This window comes from Myodes glareolus, chromosome 15 (assembly GCF_982192425.1).
Source record: "Myodes glareolus chromosome 15, mMyoGla1.1, whole genome shotgun sequence".
Taxonomy (NCBI): domain Eukaryota; kingdom Metazoa; phylum Chordata; class Mammalia; order Rodentia; family Cricetidae; genus Myodes; species Myodes glareolus.
This window is the reverse complement of record NC_142040.1, coordinates 39,635,877-39,649,310: the sequence shown is the minus strand read 5'-3', so window position 1 is coordinate 39,649,310 and position 13,434 is coordinate 39,635,877. Positions and strand designations below refer to the sequence as shown.

Sequence of the window (13,434 nt, the reverse complement as noted above, 5' to 3'; positions counted from 1 at the left end):
CAAAATCTGATTAATCATGGAGCATTATTCATGCTCTACTAATAGGCAAAAAGTCACCAGGAACACAGGAAGCAAGAGAATTATGCTTAAAATACTTAGAAAAACAACACAATACACCTTCAGCAAGATTTTAAATCAGGATTCAGAGGAACAAGGCTGGCCGAGATAATTTAGAATTGGCTTTTGTACAACAATTAAAGGAAACCTTAAAGATTAGCAAATGGGAAAAAAAACAAAAACAATCTCACTTATAATCAATGTATAAATGGAAACAGGAAGATAACATTTTATTCAGTTCAGCAAATATTTTAAACATAGGATTCAGATAATTCAGTTGAGTATTTCTATACTAATGTTACGAGTATAAATTAGTAAACCAGTATTATTTTTTTCCCTTCCTTTTTTTCTTTCTGTGTCTTTGACTGACCTTGAGAATTTGTTATGTAGTCGAGGCTGACTTTGGATCTGCGATTTTCCTGTCTTTACCCGCGTGCTGGCCTTCTAGGTGCGCGCCATGTCTAGTCCGTGCTGCAGAACAATCCTAGGGCTTCATGTGTGCTAGGCAAGCATGCTACCAACTGAGCTACATCGTCAGTTCCTAAATCAGTGTAACTGTCATGAAGACAATCTGGGTATATTTATCAAAAACCTTAATAAATATGTACAGTCTTTGACTCATTAATTTTTTTTTTAGAATTTATTTCATGTAAAAGGAGATATGTATGTAACAGTTTCTGATAACAAAAATCTTATCAAAACAGCTCCAACAACAGGAGACTGATTCAATGATAAAGTGGCACAGAATCAAACATTTCAAATACCAAATACATGGAAAATAATAAAATACAGGCAGTGGTGGCGCATGCCTTTAATCCCAGCACTCGGGAGGCAGAGACAGGTGGATCTCTGCGAGGTCGAGGCCAGCCAGGTCTACAGAGCAAGTTCCAGGGTAGAATTCAAAGCTACAAAGAGAAACCCTGTCTCGAAAAACTAATAATAATAATAATAATAATATAAAATAACAAAATAGGGTAGGAGAGAGGGATGGCTCAGAGGTTAAGAGCATTGGCTGATCTTCCAGAAGACCAGGGTTCAATTCCCAGTGTCTACATGGCATCTTACAACTGCCTGTAACTCCAGTTATGGGCCCTCTTCTGGCCTCCACAGGCACTGGACACACATGGTGCACAGGCACACATGCAGCAAAACACCCATACACATAAAAGGAACAATCTTTACAATATCAACATGTCACGAGGAACCATGTTTGAATGCCTTTTCCTGAAAGCCAAGATGCTAACCTGAGAGTGGAATTGGGGTTTTCTTTACTCTAATTTCTTTTCTTTTTTTTGTAAGATTTATTTATTATGTATACAGTATTCTTAATGTATGCCTGCAGGCCAGAAGAGGGCACCAGACCTCATTACAGATGGTTGTGGGCCACCATGTGGTTGCTGGAAATTGAACTCAGTACCTTTGGAAGAGCAAGCTGCGCTCTTAACCACTGAGCCATCTCTCTAGCTCTTTACTCTAATTTCTCTATTGAATTTTCTAGTTTTTCTTTCCTTTTTAATGACATCTGCCCTGTTTATGTGGGGGATCTCAAAATAGTCTCCTGGAGGAGAAAGGAGGGAGAGGCTCAGAGCATTCCAAGAGAAACCCATTGTCTCCAAGCCTGACTTGACGCTACCTCTTGGGGGTGACTTCAGGTCCTGGAAGGTGGTTGGCCCAGTTGACAGATGCTTTGCAAGGGTGTTGTTTCCTGCTGTGCCTGAGCCATGGCTGATTATCCAAACAGGCATCCCATCCTGACCCCAGTGTTGCGTATGTAAGCATCTAGGTGGTGCTCCAGCCAGCAGCATTTCAAACATGCTGTCACTGGCTCTGCCACCACAGGACACGCCGAGTCCCACCAGCACTGGGCTTGGACAGTCATATGCCTTAGGGAATTCCTAGATAACTAACAAGAGAGAAATTGCTTCCTGCTGGTGTGGTTTGTTAAGTTTTGAGTGTGCTGATCAATTCTTTCATCTGGGGAAGCTACCCAGATATTCACTTGAACACATCTGACTAGTTCTTGGAAGCTTCTATATTGCTTTGATACACAGTTAGCACTTAAATCAGGGCAGGGAGTTAGACCCTGTGTGTGCTAGACAACTGAGCTTAGCCCCAGCTCTACTCAGTAGACTTAAGTAAAGCTGGCTACCTTCCATAACTGGGGGAACCTCATCCAATCAGTGGAAGAAGACCGAGGTGCCCCATAGAATACTGTCTGAAAAATACCCCTGCGGTCAGGGGCCCTGTTCTTCTCTCAGAGAAACCTACACTACAGGCTTTGGTCTTGTTGGCTGTACGACCATGAGTCAGAGCCCTCCATCTATGGCATACCTCCGTTTCTCCAGCACGTCCCGGGTTCTGTAGAGAGTCAATGCTTCATTTCTTCTTTGGATTCAGAAGGAGGCAGTATTATATTCCTATCCTTTACTGCATAAAAGCAATGCTTTCTCCAACAAAGTTAGGACTACATAGTCCTATTTGTGTGATGTAATTATATCAGTGCTTTGTGTCCTGACCTGGCGATGTCACACTGCCTACTTACCTGAGAATGGCTGAACTGTCAGCACAAAGTGGACATCAGTCTTTCAACTTAGTGTCGCGTCTCTGGGTTGTGAAACCCCTCAGAAGGAGTGGCCTGGACGTTCCAAAGATGGAATGATAGAACTAACCCTGAAACAGTAACGGTGCAGCGCATTGGTTTAACAAGGCCCTAAGCATGTTCTAGAACCTTTGAAGCCCTGAGTTAGGTAAGGGATGTATTACAATCACTTCCAGTTTGCAGAAGACCAAACAGAATCAAGAGGTCATGTGTCATATACTCGACCTCTTCGGCTAGCCTCTAAGAAAGCCAGGACAGACACCGAGCCTTCTCTGATGCTGTTTTCCCGGCATGTAGACATGAACCAGTGAGCCCACTCTACCAGGGCACTGGAGTGCCAATCCAGCATCTGAACAAGGACATTTTTATTGCCAGTGGGGTGTTTTGGTTTTTTGATTGATAACAGACAGGGACAAATTCGTCATGGTCATTCATACCTATAATCCCACACTATTCACAAAATGGAGGCAGACCGACAACGAGATGAAAGGGAAATTTGGGCTGGAAGGATAACTGGGGAGTTTGAGGATTGGGAACAGTGGGGGCTCCTAATTCTCTATACAATGAACTCAGAGCTTCTCTCTCTCTCTCTCTTTTTCAGTTTTTCTAAACCTTAATTCAAATGGACCTTACTCTGGGAAGCAGCTTCCAATCAGCAGCCCAAAGCCATGCCCATGTCCTCTGTGCATTCGCTCATATTTTCTCTGGGACTAATCACAATATTAGCCACGCACCTGCCCATAACGAGTCCATGAGGCCTTGTAGACCATGGAGCTCTCTGAAAGGGTTGTGTAGTGCAGACCGGAGAAGCCAGAAACGTGTGTTATGTTCAATATATATTTAAGGTAGCATAGAATGTGACTGTCACTCTCAGTGCTATTTGGAGTCAGGGTCTCTTTCTATAGCCCAGGCTACCCTCCACACATAGCAATTTGTCTGCCCCAGTCTTCCAAATGGTGGGATTACAGTGGTGGACTGACCATGCAACATTTATTATTGTTATTTTGTATCAATTAATAAACACTGATTTCACGGGCAACCTTATATAGTGAGACCCCTGCTTCAAATCCAAAACCAAATCACGCCACCCAAAGCCATTAAGAACTAAAAGCACAATTATGGAATTTAAAATTTTTTTTGAAAAAAATTCAATATTCATGTTCCCACACAGGTGTCACAGTGTGCAGGTGGAGGTCACGGGACCACTTTCAAGAGTTAGTTCTTTCCTTCCATCATGTGGGTCCCAGGAATTGAACTTAGGTTATCAGGCTTAGCGGCCAGCACCTTTATGCCCTGAGCCATTTCACTGGTCCAGAATTTGATTTTGGGACAAGGTCTCACTATGAAGCCTTGACTGGCCTGAAATTTGATATGCAGACCAGGCTGGCCTCAAACTTAGAGATCCTAGGATTGAAAACATGCACTACTATGGCAGAAATTTTGCTATCAATATCAAAAAAAGGTATCTGCTGTTTTAAGTGATAACAAGCCCATCAATTTTTTTAAAAAGAAAAGGCATTTATTACTTTTACCTCATATAACATAATGCATTTCAACATTAGACAATATAGGTAAACAAAAGACAAGAAATAAAATACACGCAGAGGTAACCAGAGTTCATATTTGTTAAGCAACAAGCCCTTTTCCCATGTAAATGTTTAAAGAAAGGTTTTTAATTTCACACGCTTACTTTGGACTTTACAAATATCTTTCCTGGCATTTGTTACACACCTGTGAAGTTAAAAAGCTACACAGGATTCCTGTCGGAAATTGATGCCTCTCATTTTCCCATTAAGGTGTACAGAGGTGGGCTTTGTGTGCCCACATTTCAGCTAGTTCACTAGGCTTTGGTTAGAGTAGCGTGTGTAACCAGCATCACAATCCACGTTTACAACGCTTCTGTGTCTCCAGAAAGTCTCCCATGGCTATTTACAGGTAAATGTTGCCCCATGCCTGCTTTACGTTGGCCTGCTTTTATGAATGTGCCTTTCTCGACAAGTCACGTGAAGAGACGCACACGAAGGTTTGTGTTTTGCACACCTGATTGTGCTGAGCCTGTTTCCGAGGCTGATCTGGGTCGTGGCCTGGCCACTTGTTTGTTCTTGAGCCGTCTTCTCTTCTGTTAATTTGTAGTTCTCTGTTTCAAAGCTCATGCCCACTTTTCCACTGTGGTGGGGAGGATTTCGCCGGGAGAGGCACAGTCTTTCTCAGACTAAGCAGGGTTCTAGTGGCACCGGGAACAATGACACTGTCTTTAGTTTTCAAACCGAGGACCATCAGTACGTCTCTGCTTTGGCCTGGGCTCTGGGCATGTATGGCTCTGATGAGTAATAAAGATGACTTATTTGAATCAAGTTTTAGTTTCCTCTGTTCCAAGAATGACGTGAATTTCCAATTAGTTTCCTAAAACAGTTAATCCTCTGAAGCTGATCCTAACTTTAAAAGAAGCATTCTTTACTGAAGGAGGCAGAACGTAAAGAAATAAATGTGACTTACTTCAATGTCACCTTGGAAGCTGGTTTCCTGTGCCGAGAGCCTAGGAAGGTCCCCCTCGACGGACGGGACAAATCACTGTTTGTAAATTAGTACTCAGAGAAAAGAAAGGAAAAGAAAAGAAGGACTAGGTGTGGTAGCAAAGATTCCAAGTGTGGAATCCTCACACTCTGGAGACAGGCAGGAGTATGCCTCAGTGTGAGAGGCTAGGCAGGGCTACACAACCCGACTCTGTCTCAGAACAGTAAAACAAAACACATAATTTTTAAAAAGTAGCTTGTAGAACTCACTCCAAGGCACAGACTCTCCAACCTGAAAAAGGAAAATGTCCTAGCTAGATCCCAAATTAACCATTTCTAGATTGGCATCTAAGCTTGTCCTTCCAGAAATAAAAATTCAGGCTTGGTAAAAGTTCTCAGCCAGGTGATGGTGGTGCGCGCTACAGAGGTAGGCAATCTCTGGTCTACAGAGCAAGTTCCAGGACAACCAGGGCTATACAGAGAAACCCCGTCTCAGACAAAAAAAAAAAATTAGCTCTCCAGGTCGCAGAGAAACTCATGTATGGTGCCCATCACTACTCTAGTTCCTTACATTCCCTGCCTGTCCCAGATGGCCTGCGTCTTGAAGCTAACACAGCTAAATCAGGGTTCCTCATTTGTATGAGCTACTTCCTATCTGAGCCTCCACATTCTGTGTTGTTCCTTAAAGAAGCAACTCCAAACTGTGTAGGTGTCAGCTGGTGTAAAACCTGGACCTGTCCCCGTACCCAAAGGTCTTTCTTGGCCGGGTATGTTAAGATCTCCCCGTGCTCCTGGCAGGGAGGTGGAGGGAGAGGATGCAAAGTTCTAAGTCATCCTTGGCTACACAGTGAGTTCAAAGTCAGGAGGGCCGAAGAGAGCCTAAATAATAATAATGATAATAATAATAAAATATTAAAAGGCATCTATCTTATCTATACTGAAGATTCATAGAAGGCAGGTGTCTTCCATCATGGCAGTATGTATACATATTTCTACAAATCTTTGTTATGATTTATCTTAGACATTGCTTAAGGAAAAATCTGTACTATAAACAACAGAGCGACAAGGGAAGTGATTCACCTAGAAACCCATCATTACTCCAGCAGGTCACGCAACAGAGCATTTGTTCTTCTATGGGACCTTCCGGTTTTGCACAAATCATTTCAGAGCTACAGTTAACCTGGGATGTAGAAGGGTTTTACACGGAGACACAGCTCGCTTTGGGAAGCCCCGCCTATCCCACTGGGCTTCTACACTCAGCTCCTCGAATCACATACCACAGGCCTCGACCGAGACAGGGCACCGAGAGGGCAGAGGCTGGGTAATTCGGTGGCATCTATGGAGGGTGACTCAGTTGCTGGGCCAGAAGGGTGGACAAAGGATGCTCCACTGCTGGGACCACACCTTGCCTGTTCACCACAGCATGTTCAGTGCTTAGCACAAGGTCCGGTATTCGGTAAGCACTTAAGTGTTGAATGATTAGTCTGGAACCTGACTGACCCAATTCTTTTTCCTCTTTGGATGCTGGGATCAGACCCAGGATCTCATGCTTGTAGGGAAGCGTTGTACCACCAAAGTGCCCCTCCAGCACCCTTCCCCATTCTTTTGGGGGAGAAGTATTAGGAAAACCCTAGACAATAACATCTAATAATATTTCCATTTAAGTGGAATGACTAGTTGACTGAACAAGCACATCCTAAGGCCTGCTATGACTAAACATTACTGGCCTGCTTGGGATTGAGAGGCAGAGGGGGAGTGTCTGAGTGAGCCTCCTCACCCCTACTCTGGGACTAGAAGGCATAGTCTGAGATAAAGAGAGGGGCATTTTTAATTTTTACAAGTCTTATTTTAACTTTCCAGAAGAGTGGATAAATCAAGAAAAAAATGATATTTGGTGGGGGAAAAAGTAATCTAAAGAAGCCAGAAAATTAGGGTTCTTTATTAGCTTCAAAGGTTCTGGAAATGACGATTTTTCCAAAGCTTTTGGCCAGAAACTGGGCACCACTTAGCGAGAGCCATGGTTTACGGGATGTCACCTTAGGTTTCAATTAACGTGCTATGGGCTTTCCTAGAAGATCATCACCTTCAGGAAGGCGCCGTGTAGTCTGATATGAGCCACAGGCACAGTTACTTGAGAATGTAGAACCAGCTGCTTCTGCTTGTGGCCACTGCGAGGAGGCAAGAGGATTTCCTAGTCAAAGTCTCCTAAACAAAATCCCAGAGATACTTGTTTTCAAAATAATTCTGATTTAATTTCCCTTTTTCTATAAAAAGACAAATCACATATCAGAGGACACAATTTGGATTCTGAGGTTCCTATCAGAGCTGTTTTACAATACGTGTTTATACAATCTTAAGTGAGGTTGGCGGCGAATGTGAAAGCGGGGTCAGCCGAGTCAGTGTGTGCGACATCGGGGATTCATTTCACTTTGGATCACAGTCTAGTGACACACGACGGCTAGGCACCAGCTAGGCCTGGATTTGTTTTTGAACATTCAAGTTGGTATGAAGTCAAGTTAAATACAAAACCCAAATCACCGACTTCTAAAAAGCAAGATGGCAATGCCGGGTAAGGGAAACACGCAGCACCATATTCTCTGCTATTGTCACCGGTGGGCTTCGGTGAGAAATTGCCCCATGGGCTTATGGGTCTGAACACTTGGTCCTCAACTGGTTTGGGGACCCACTGTGTGGGGAAGTCCTGAAACTCAGGAACCGGAGCTCTGCTAGAGGAAGGGCGTCACTTGGGTGGGTGGGGGTGGGCTGTGAGTTTCCACTTCTTCCCACCCACTCAGTGTTTGCACTCTTGGTTTTCTACGTGCAGAGGAAAAGTGATTTGCCAGCCCTGCTCTGATACTCCCCCCGATGCTGTCCTGACCGCATGGACTACCTCTTTTTAACTATAAGCCAAACAGACTCTTGCTTCGGGCCATAGTATTTTATCACGGTAACAGAAACAAAACAGAATACTATCACATCAATGAATGTAAACATTTGACATTTTGAATATTCATATTAAAGAAATTAAACATTTGAAGATTATAGACTCTGTCTGTAGCACCCAGTGTATTACTAATTATATCTCATATTAATTATGCTTTCTGTCCAAGAGCCATAGGAGTTAAATACTTTAGTGATAATAAAGAAGAGAGAATAATGCAAAAAGAAGCAAGTAAATGTCACAAAATATGTTGTAGAGAAAACTTGCCCCAATAAAAGCAAATACATGGAGCACATCATTCTATTAGCTGGTGAGCAAAGCGAGCGTAACTTTGGGGAGTTGCCTCTGGACAGTTCCTCCCCAGAATGCCACGCTGCTTCAACAGTCCCCACCATCCCGCGTGCTGGTGAGCAATCTTGTTTCCCTAGACTAAAAGCCCCTTGAAGACACGCGTTATAAGACATGGCTTTAGCTCCTCCAAAGTCATCAACATTACTGACTGTTCAATTATTTACACAGAATAATTATGGGAATGGCAATTAAAAACACACAAACATTTTCGTGGTAAGTTTCATGTAGAAGCAGAAAACAAGCCCAGTGCCACAGTCAACAGCTGCACAGGGCTTATGAGAGACATTTAATGTAAATGGAGCATTTCCCTTTAAGACAGCAGCTTCCAGTGGGCGCATTTACTCCTTACTCCAAGCACAGTTTTGGAGTGTGCTGATGGCAATGACTGCACCATCACCCACAGGTATAAATCTTATCCCCATTTTTTCTCCTTCCTGCATAGGCCAAATACATCCATAGGATTTCTCAGGAAGACCCTTCCAAACAATTCCTTCTAAATCTTAGTGTCCTCAGCTGTGTGTTAAAGAAGCTAAATCCAAAGGCTGACCACATCAGAGCAAAAAGCCAAAGTAGTTTAATTAGACAGTTCAAAGAGAGGAGAGGAGAGAGAGCAAGTCAGATTAACTGCTTGTGAGTTCCTATCACGCCATTCTCGGCAGGAGCCAGGACACTGCACTCACGAGTCTGACTCCGCTAAGTGACAGGCCAAAGGAGTCTCTGAAAGAGACTAAGGAGACAAAGCCATCTGGCTCCTCTAACATGGCATTAGGAGGTCTAAATGATCAAATCTCTTTAAGAAAACAAAAGCATAAATCCACATTCTTTTTTGTCCAGAGAGTAGCATCCCCTGCCATATTCCTTTTATCTATGAAATAGGCAAAACACATCCAATCACCCTTGATTGCTAAAGCATAACACATCTTTGATGTGTTAAAGCATTCAGGAATGCCTTTGTGGAAAAAGCAATGATGACTGTTGCTAAAGTTCTCAAAGAGAAAAGAAACTACCACGAACATACAGAGATTAAGTCGGAACATCTCTCAAAGCACTCAGCTTTGACGCAAATGCCTCTGAACAAAGCAAGTCTGCAGTCAGACGTTCCCGAGTGTCTCAAGCATAAAGGCTCTTCCCCTGCAACACGGCTTCTGCAGCCCTTTCTGCTAGCCAGTGCTTTGGAGACTGGCTCCATGATAAATGGGACTAGGTTCAAAGTTCGGGCTATTAGCTAGATATTAAGGTTTGCTGAACTGAAATGACATAATGTCTGAGATTGTTTTTTAAATAAGTCAGAAAAGAAAAAAGCGGGAAGGAGCAGGTAAAGCAAATTCAGCTAAGTCTATAATTACTAGACCCGGGGATGGGTGGACGGAGTTTTCCATGTTATTCTATTTGTGTGTGTGCCTGACAGTTCTCATAATGAGATTTTAAAAAGTGTTAGGAATGACAGCTTCTTATAAACATAGACCTGTAACTCCAACAGGACATAAGCCATGCTGACAGAAATCAAAGCTGGGTCTTAAATCTGGAGCTCCTAACTAGATTTACAGAAACCATTTCACCTGCGTTTCCCAAAGGACGGACATGACACAGTCTGCACACTCCTGGGAAGTGGAATTATGATACATTTTTAACAATTTAGCCCCAAATTAGAGCGCTCTAAATGTCAGGAGTTTTGGGTGAAGCACAGACCGTGTTACGTGGAAGACAGACATCTGGATTCTGGTTCAGCTTTCGGGTCAGAAGGGAAATGGGAAGAGTGTTAACTCTAAGAACCTGGGTTTCTTTCTCAATCTTTTCAGACAGAAGTTTTTCTTGTGGAGACAACATTCTTCCCTTCCCACTAGAGGACGAGTAGATGGTGTCGGCCCCTGGAGGTCACACCTGAACCAGAATGACTCAGGATACCCTGGGCGGAGTCCCACCCTTTCTAGCTATTCCTTTGTTCTTCTGAAGAGCCTCATATGCTGCCCCTCTCTGCTCACGCTTTCTTCATTGGGCTTCACGACAGTCCATGCATGTCTCAAGGACACGAGGAGAGTCCCCGGGGTCTGTGAGGACAACTGCTTTTGTTCATGTGTAAGATCTGGCTTGGGAACTGCAACCTCAATCTAGGTCACTGGAACTGGATTGGAATTACGAGTCAGGCAGCAACCACCTCTGCACAAGTTTATCGACACATGTTTTCTTTTTTTTCTCCTGGTGTCTTGAGACAAGGTTTTACATAGTTAGGCTGGTTTCACACTGGCCATGAAACTGAGGGTGACACAAACCCTGGTCCTCTCGTCCCCACCATCTACGTCCTCACTGACATGCACCAGCTACTCACAGGGCTTATTTTATAGGCGTCTTCTGATGGACTGATACCATTGACTTTTTTTTGTTGTTGTTGTTCTTCAGATGAAGTATTTAGTTAGGAATTCATTCATCTAATAATGATGCCATGGAAACTTCTTTTAAAATGAGGTATTTGTTTTACTGTTCGAAACAGCAGCGGCTTGGGTAAACTGAAGAAATGGTCCAGCAAGTGAGAAAGTAGGCGAGAGGACCCTGAAACAGAAACAGGGTCTGGCAGCATGCCGTCTGGACCCAACCCCTGAGATTCCTAGCTGCAGGCAAAACACATCCACCTACCTTATACTTATCAACAAAAAACCAGTGTGATTCCTTCTATATTTCTACTTGGATGCATGGGATGGGGTCCCCGAGAAAGGCAAAGGGCCCAGCCATCCGCATTGCCCCTCCCTGCTCCAGTACAAAAATAGTTATCAGCAGACCATCGTTTCCCTTGCTTCCAGTTATCTGAGAAAACACTTAGAATTACAGCAATGACAGCATTTCCAAGTTCTTTTATGCAGAACCGTTGCCAAGGTTCAGAATACCACGAGAAATGGCGGGAAAACAGTTTTCACATGAAAAACTGAGCAAACAGGTTCGCCACGCCCAAAATGATGATGAAAATGTGAAAGACTAATTTAGGACATGTCAGACGCTCTTCTTGGCAGAGGGAAATTATGTAGATGAGAGAAGGGTATATGAACACGAAAGCCAGGCCGCATGCTGCTCCCGAGTACCTGCAAAATGAAAACTTTCCGCGTTAATGTTCTTGCTGCATTGTGGATGACCTATAATTAAGGTAAATATAGTATAATTTAAATAAATTAAATTGTACTCGGTCTCATTTTGTAACAAAAATTGTCATTGTTACTGACATTTGAATTCAAATCTAACAAGTTTTAAACTTGTTAGATTTGAATTTAATAAAAATATAATTTCCTGCTTGCTTTTGTATCTGTATGGTAAACAGTTTTTATCCATTACTTAAATCTCTGACACATCTGAAGACAGGCTTTCATCTTGATCTGTTTTGTAGACTAAGTTGACCTTGAACTTGTTATATAGATTTCTTTATGGTTTTGCTTTCTCAAGATATCCCAAGTAAAATTATAGATATAATTATACTCTATGATATATTTTGGCATACTACTAGTTTGTATGAAATTCGACACAGTCACCACAGAACAATGTCTCCACAGCACCACAGAACACGGTCTCCACAGAACACGGTCTTCACAGACACAGTTTCCACAGAACACGGTCTCAACAGAACACAGTTTCCACAGAATACTGTCTTCACAGTCACAACAGAACACAGTCTCCACAGAACACGGTCTCCACAGAACACTGTCTCCACAGAACACAGTCTCCACAGAACACGGTCTCCACAGAACACTGTCTCCACAGAACATGGTCTCCACAGAACACGGTCTCCACAGAACACGGTCTCCACAGAACACTGTCTCCACAGAACACGGTCTCCACAGAACACTGTCTCCACAGAACACGGTCTCCACAGAACACGGTCTCCACAGAGCACAGTCTCCACAGAACATGGTCTCCACAGAACACGGTCTCCACAGAACACGGTCTCCACAGAACACTATCTCCACAGAACACTGTCTCCACAGAACACGGTCTCCACAGAACACGGTCTCCACAGAATACTGTCTCCACAGAACACGGTCTCCACAGAGCACAGTCTCCACAGAACACGGTCTCCACAGAACATGGTCTCCACAGTCTCCACAGAACATGGTCTCCACAGAACACGGTCTCCACAGAACACTATCTCCACAGAACACTGTCTCCACAGAACACAGTCTCCACAGAACACGGTCTCCACAGAATACTGTCTCCACAGAACACGGTCTCCCATAGAACAATGTCTCCACAGAACACTGTCTCCACAGAACACGGTCTCCCACAGAACAATGTCTCCACAGAACATGGTCTCCACAGAACACGGTCTCCACAGAGCACAGTCTCCACAGAACACGGTCTCCACAGAACACAGTCTCCACAGAACACGGTCTCCACAGAATACTGTCTCCACAGAACACGGTCTCCCATAGAACAATGTCTCCACAGAACACTGTCTCCACAGAACACGGTCTCCCACAGAACAATGTCTCCACAGAACATGGTCTCCACAGAACATGGTCTCCACAGAACACTGTCTCCACAGAACACGGTCTCCACAGAACACGGTCTCCCACAGAACAATGTCTCCACAGAACATGGTCTCCACAGAACACGGTCTCCACAGAGCACAGTCTCCACAGAACACGGTCTCCACAGAACACAGTCTCCACAGAACACGGTCTCCACAGAATACTGTCTCCACAGAACACGGTCTCCCATAGAACAATGTCTCCACAGAACACTGTCTCCACAGAACACGGTCTCCCACAGAACAATGTCTCCACAGAACACTGTCTCCACAGAACACGGTCTCCACAGAGCACAGTCTCCACAGAACACGGTCTCCACAGAACATGGTCTCCACAGTCTCCACAGAACATGGTCTCCACAGAACACGGTCTCCACAGAACACGGTCTCCACAGAACACTGTCTCCACAGAACACGGTCTCCACAGAACACTATCTCCACAGAACACTGTCTCCACAGAACACAG

General features: G+C 43.9%; 1 protein-coding gene across 6 annotated transcripts in view; it reads right to left on the bottom strand.

Annotated features, from left to right (window-relative positions):
- Positions 1-4,153: 4,153 nt before the first annotated feature.
- Slc38a9 (solute carrier family 38 member 9) overlaps positions 4,154-13,434 on the bottom strand; it is an 84,573-nt gene continuing 75,292 nt past the window's right edge. For all 6 annotated transcript variants that reach the window (XM_048443022.3, XM_087896889.1, XM_048443023.3 and 3 more), the window contains one exon: positions 4,154-11,532. In XM_048443022.3, the coding sequence (XP_048298979.2) occupies positions 11,367-11,532 (166 nt within the window). In that variant the 3' untranslated portion in view covers positions 4,154-11,366. The remainder of the gene's footprint in view (positions 11,533-13,434) is intronic.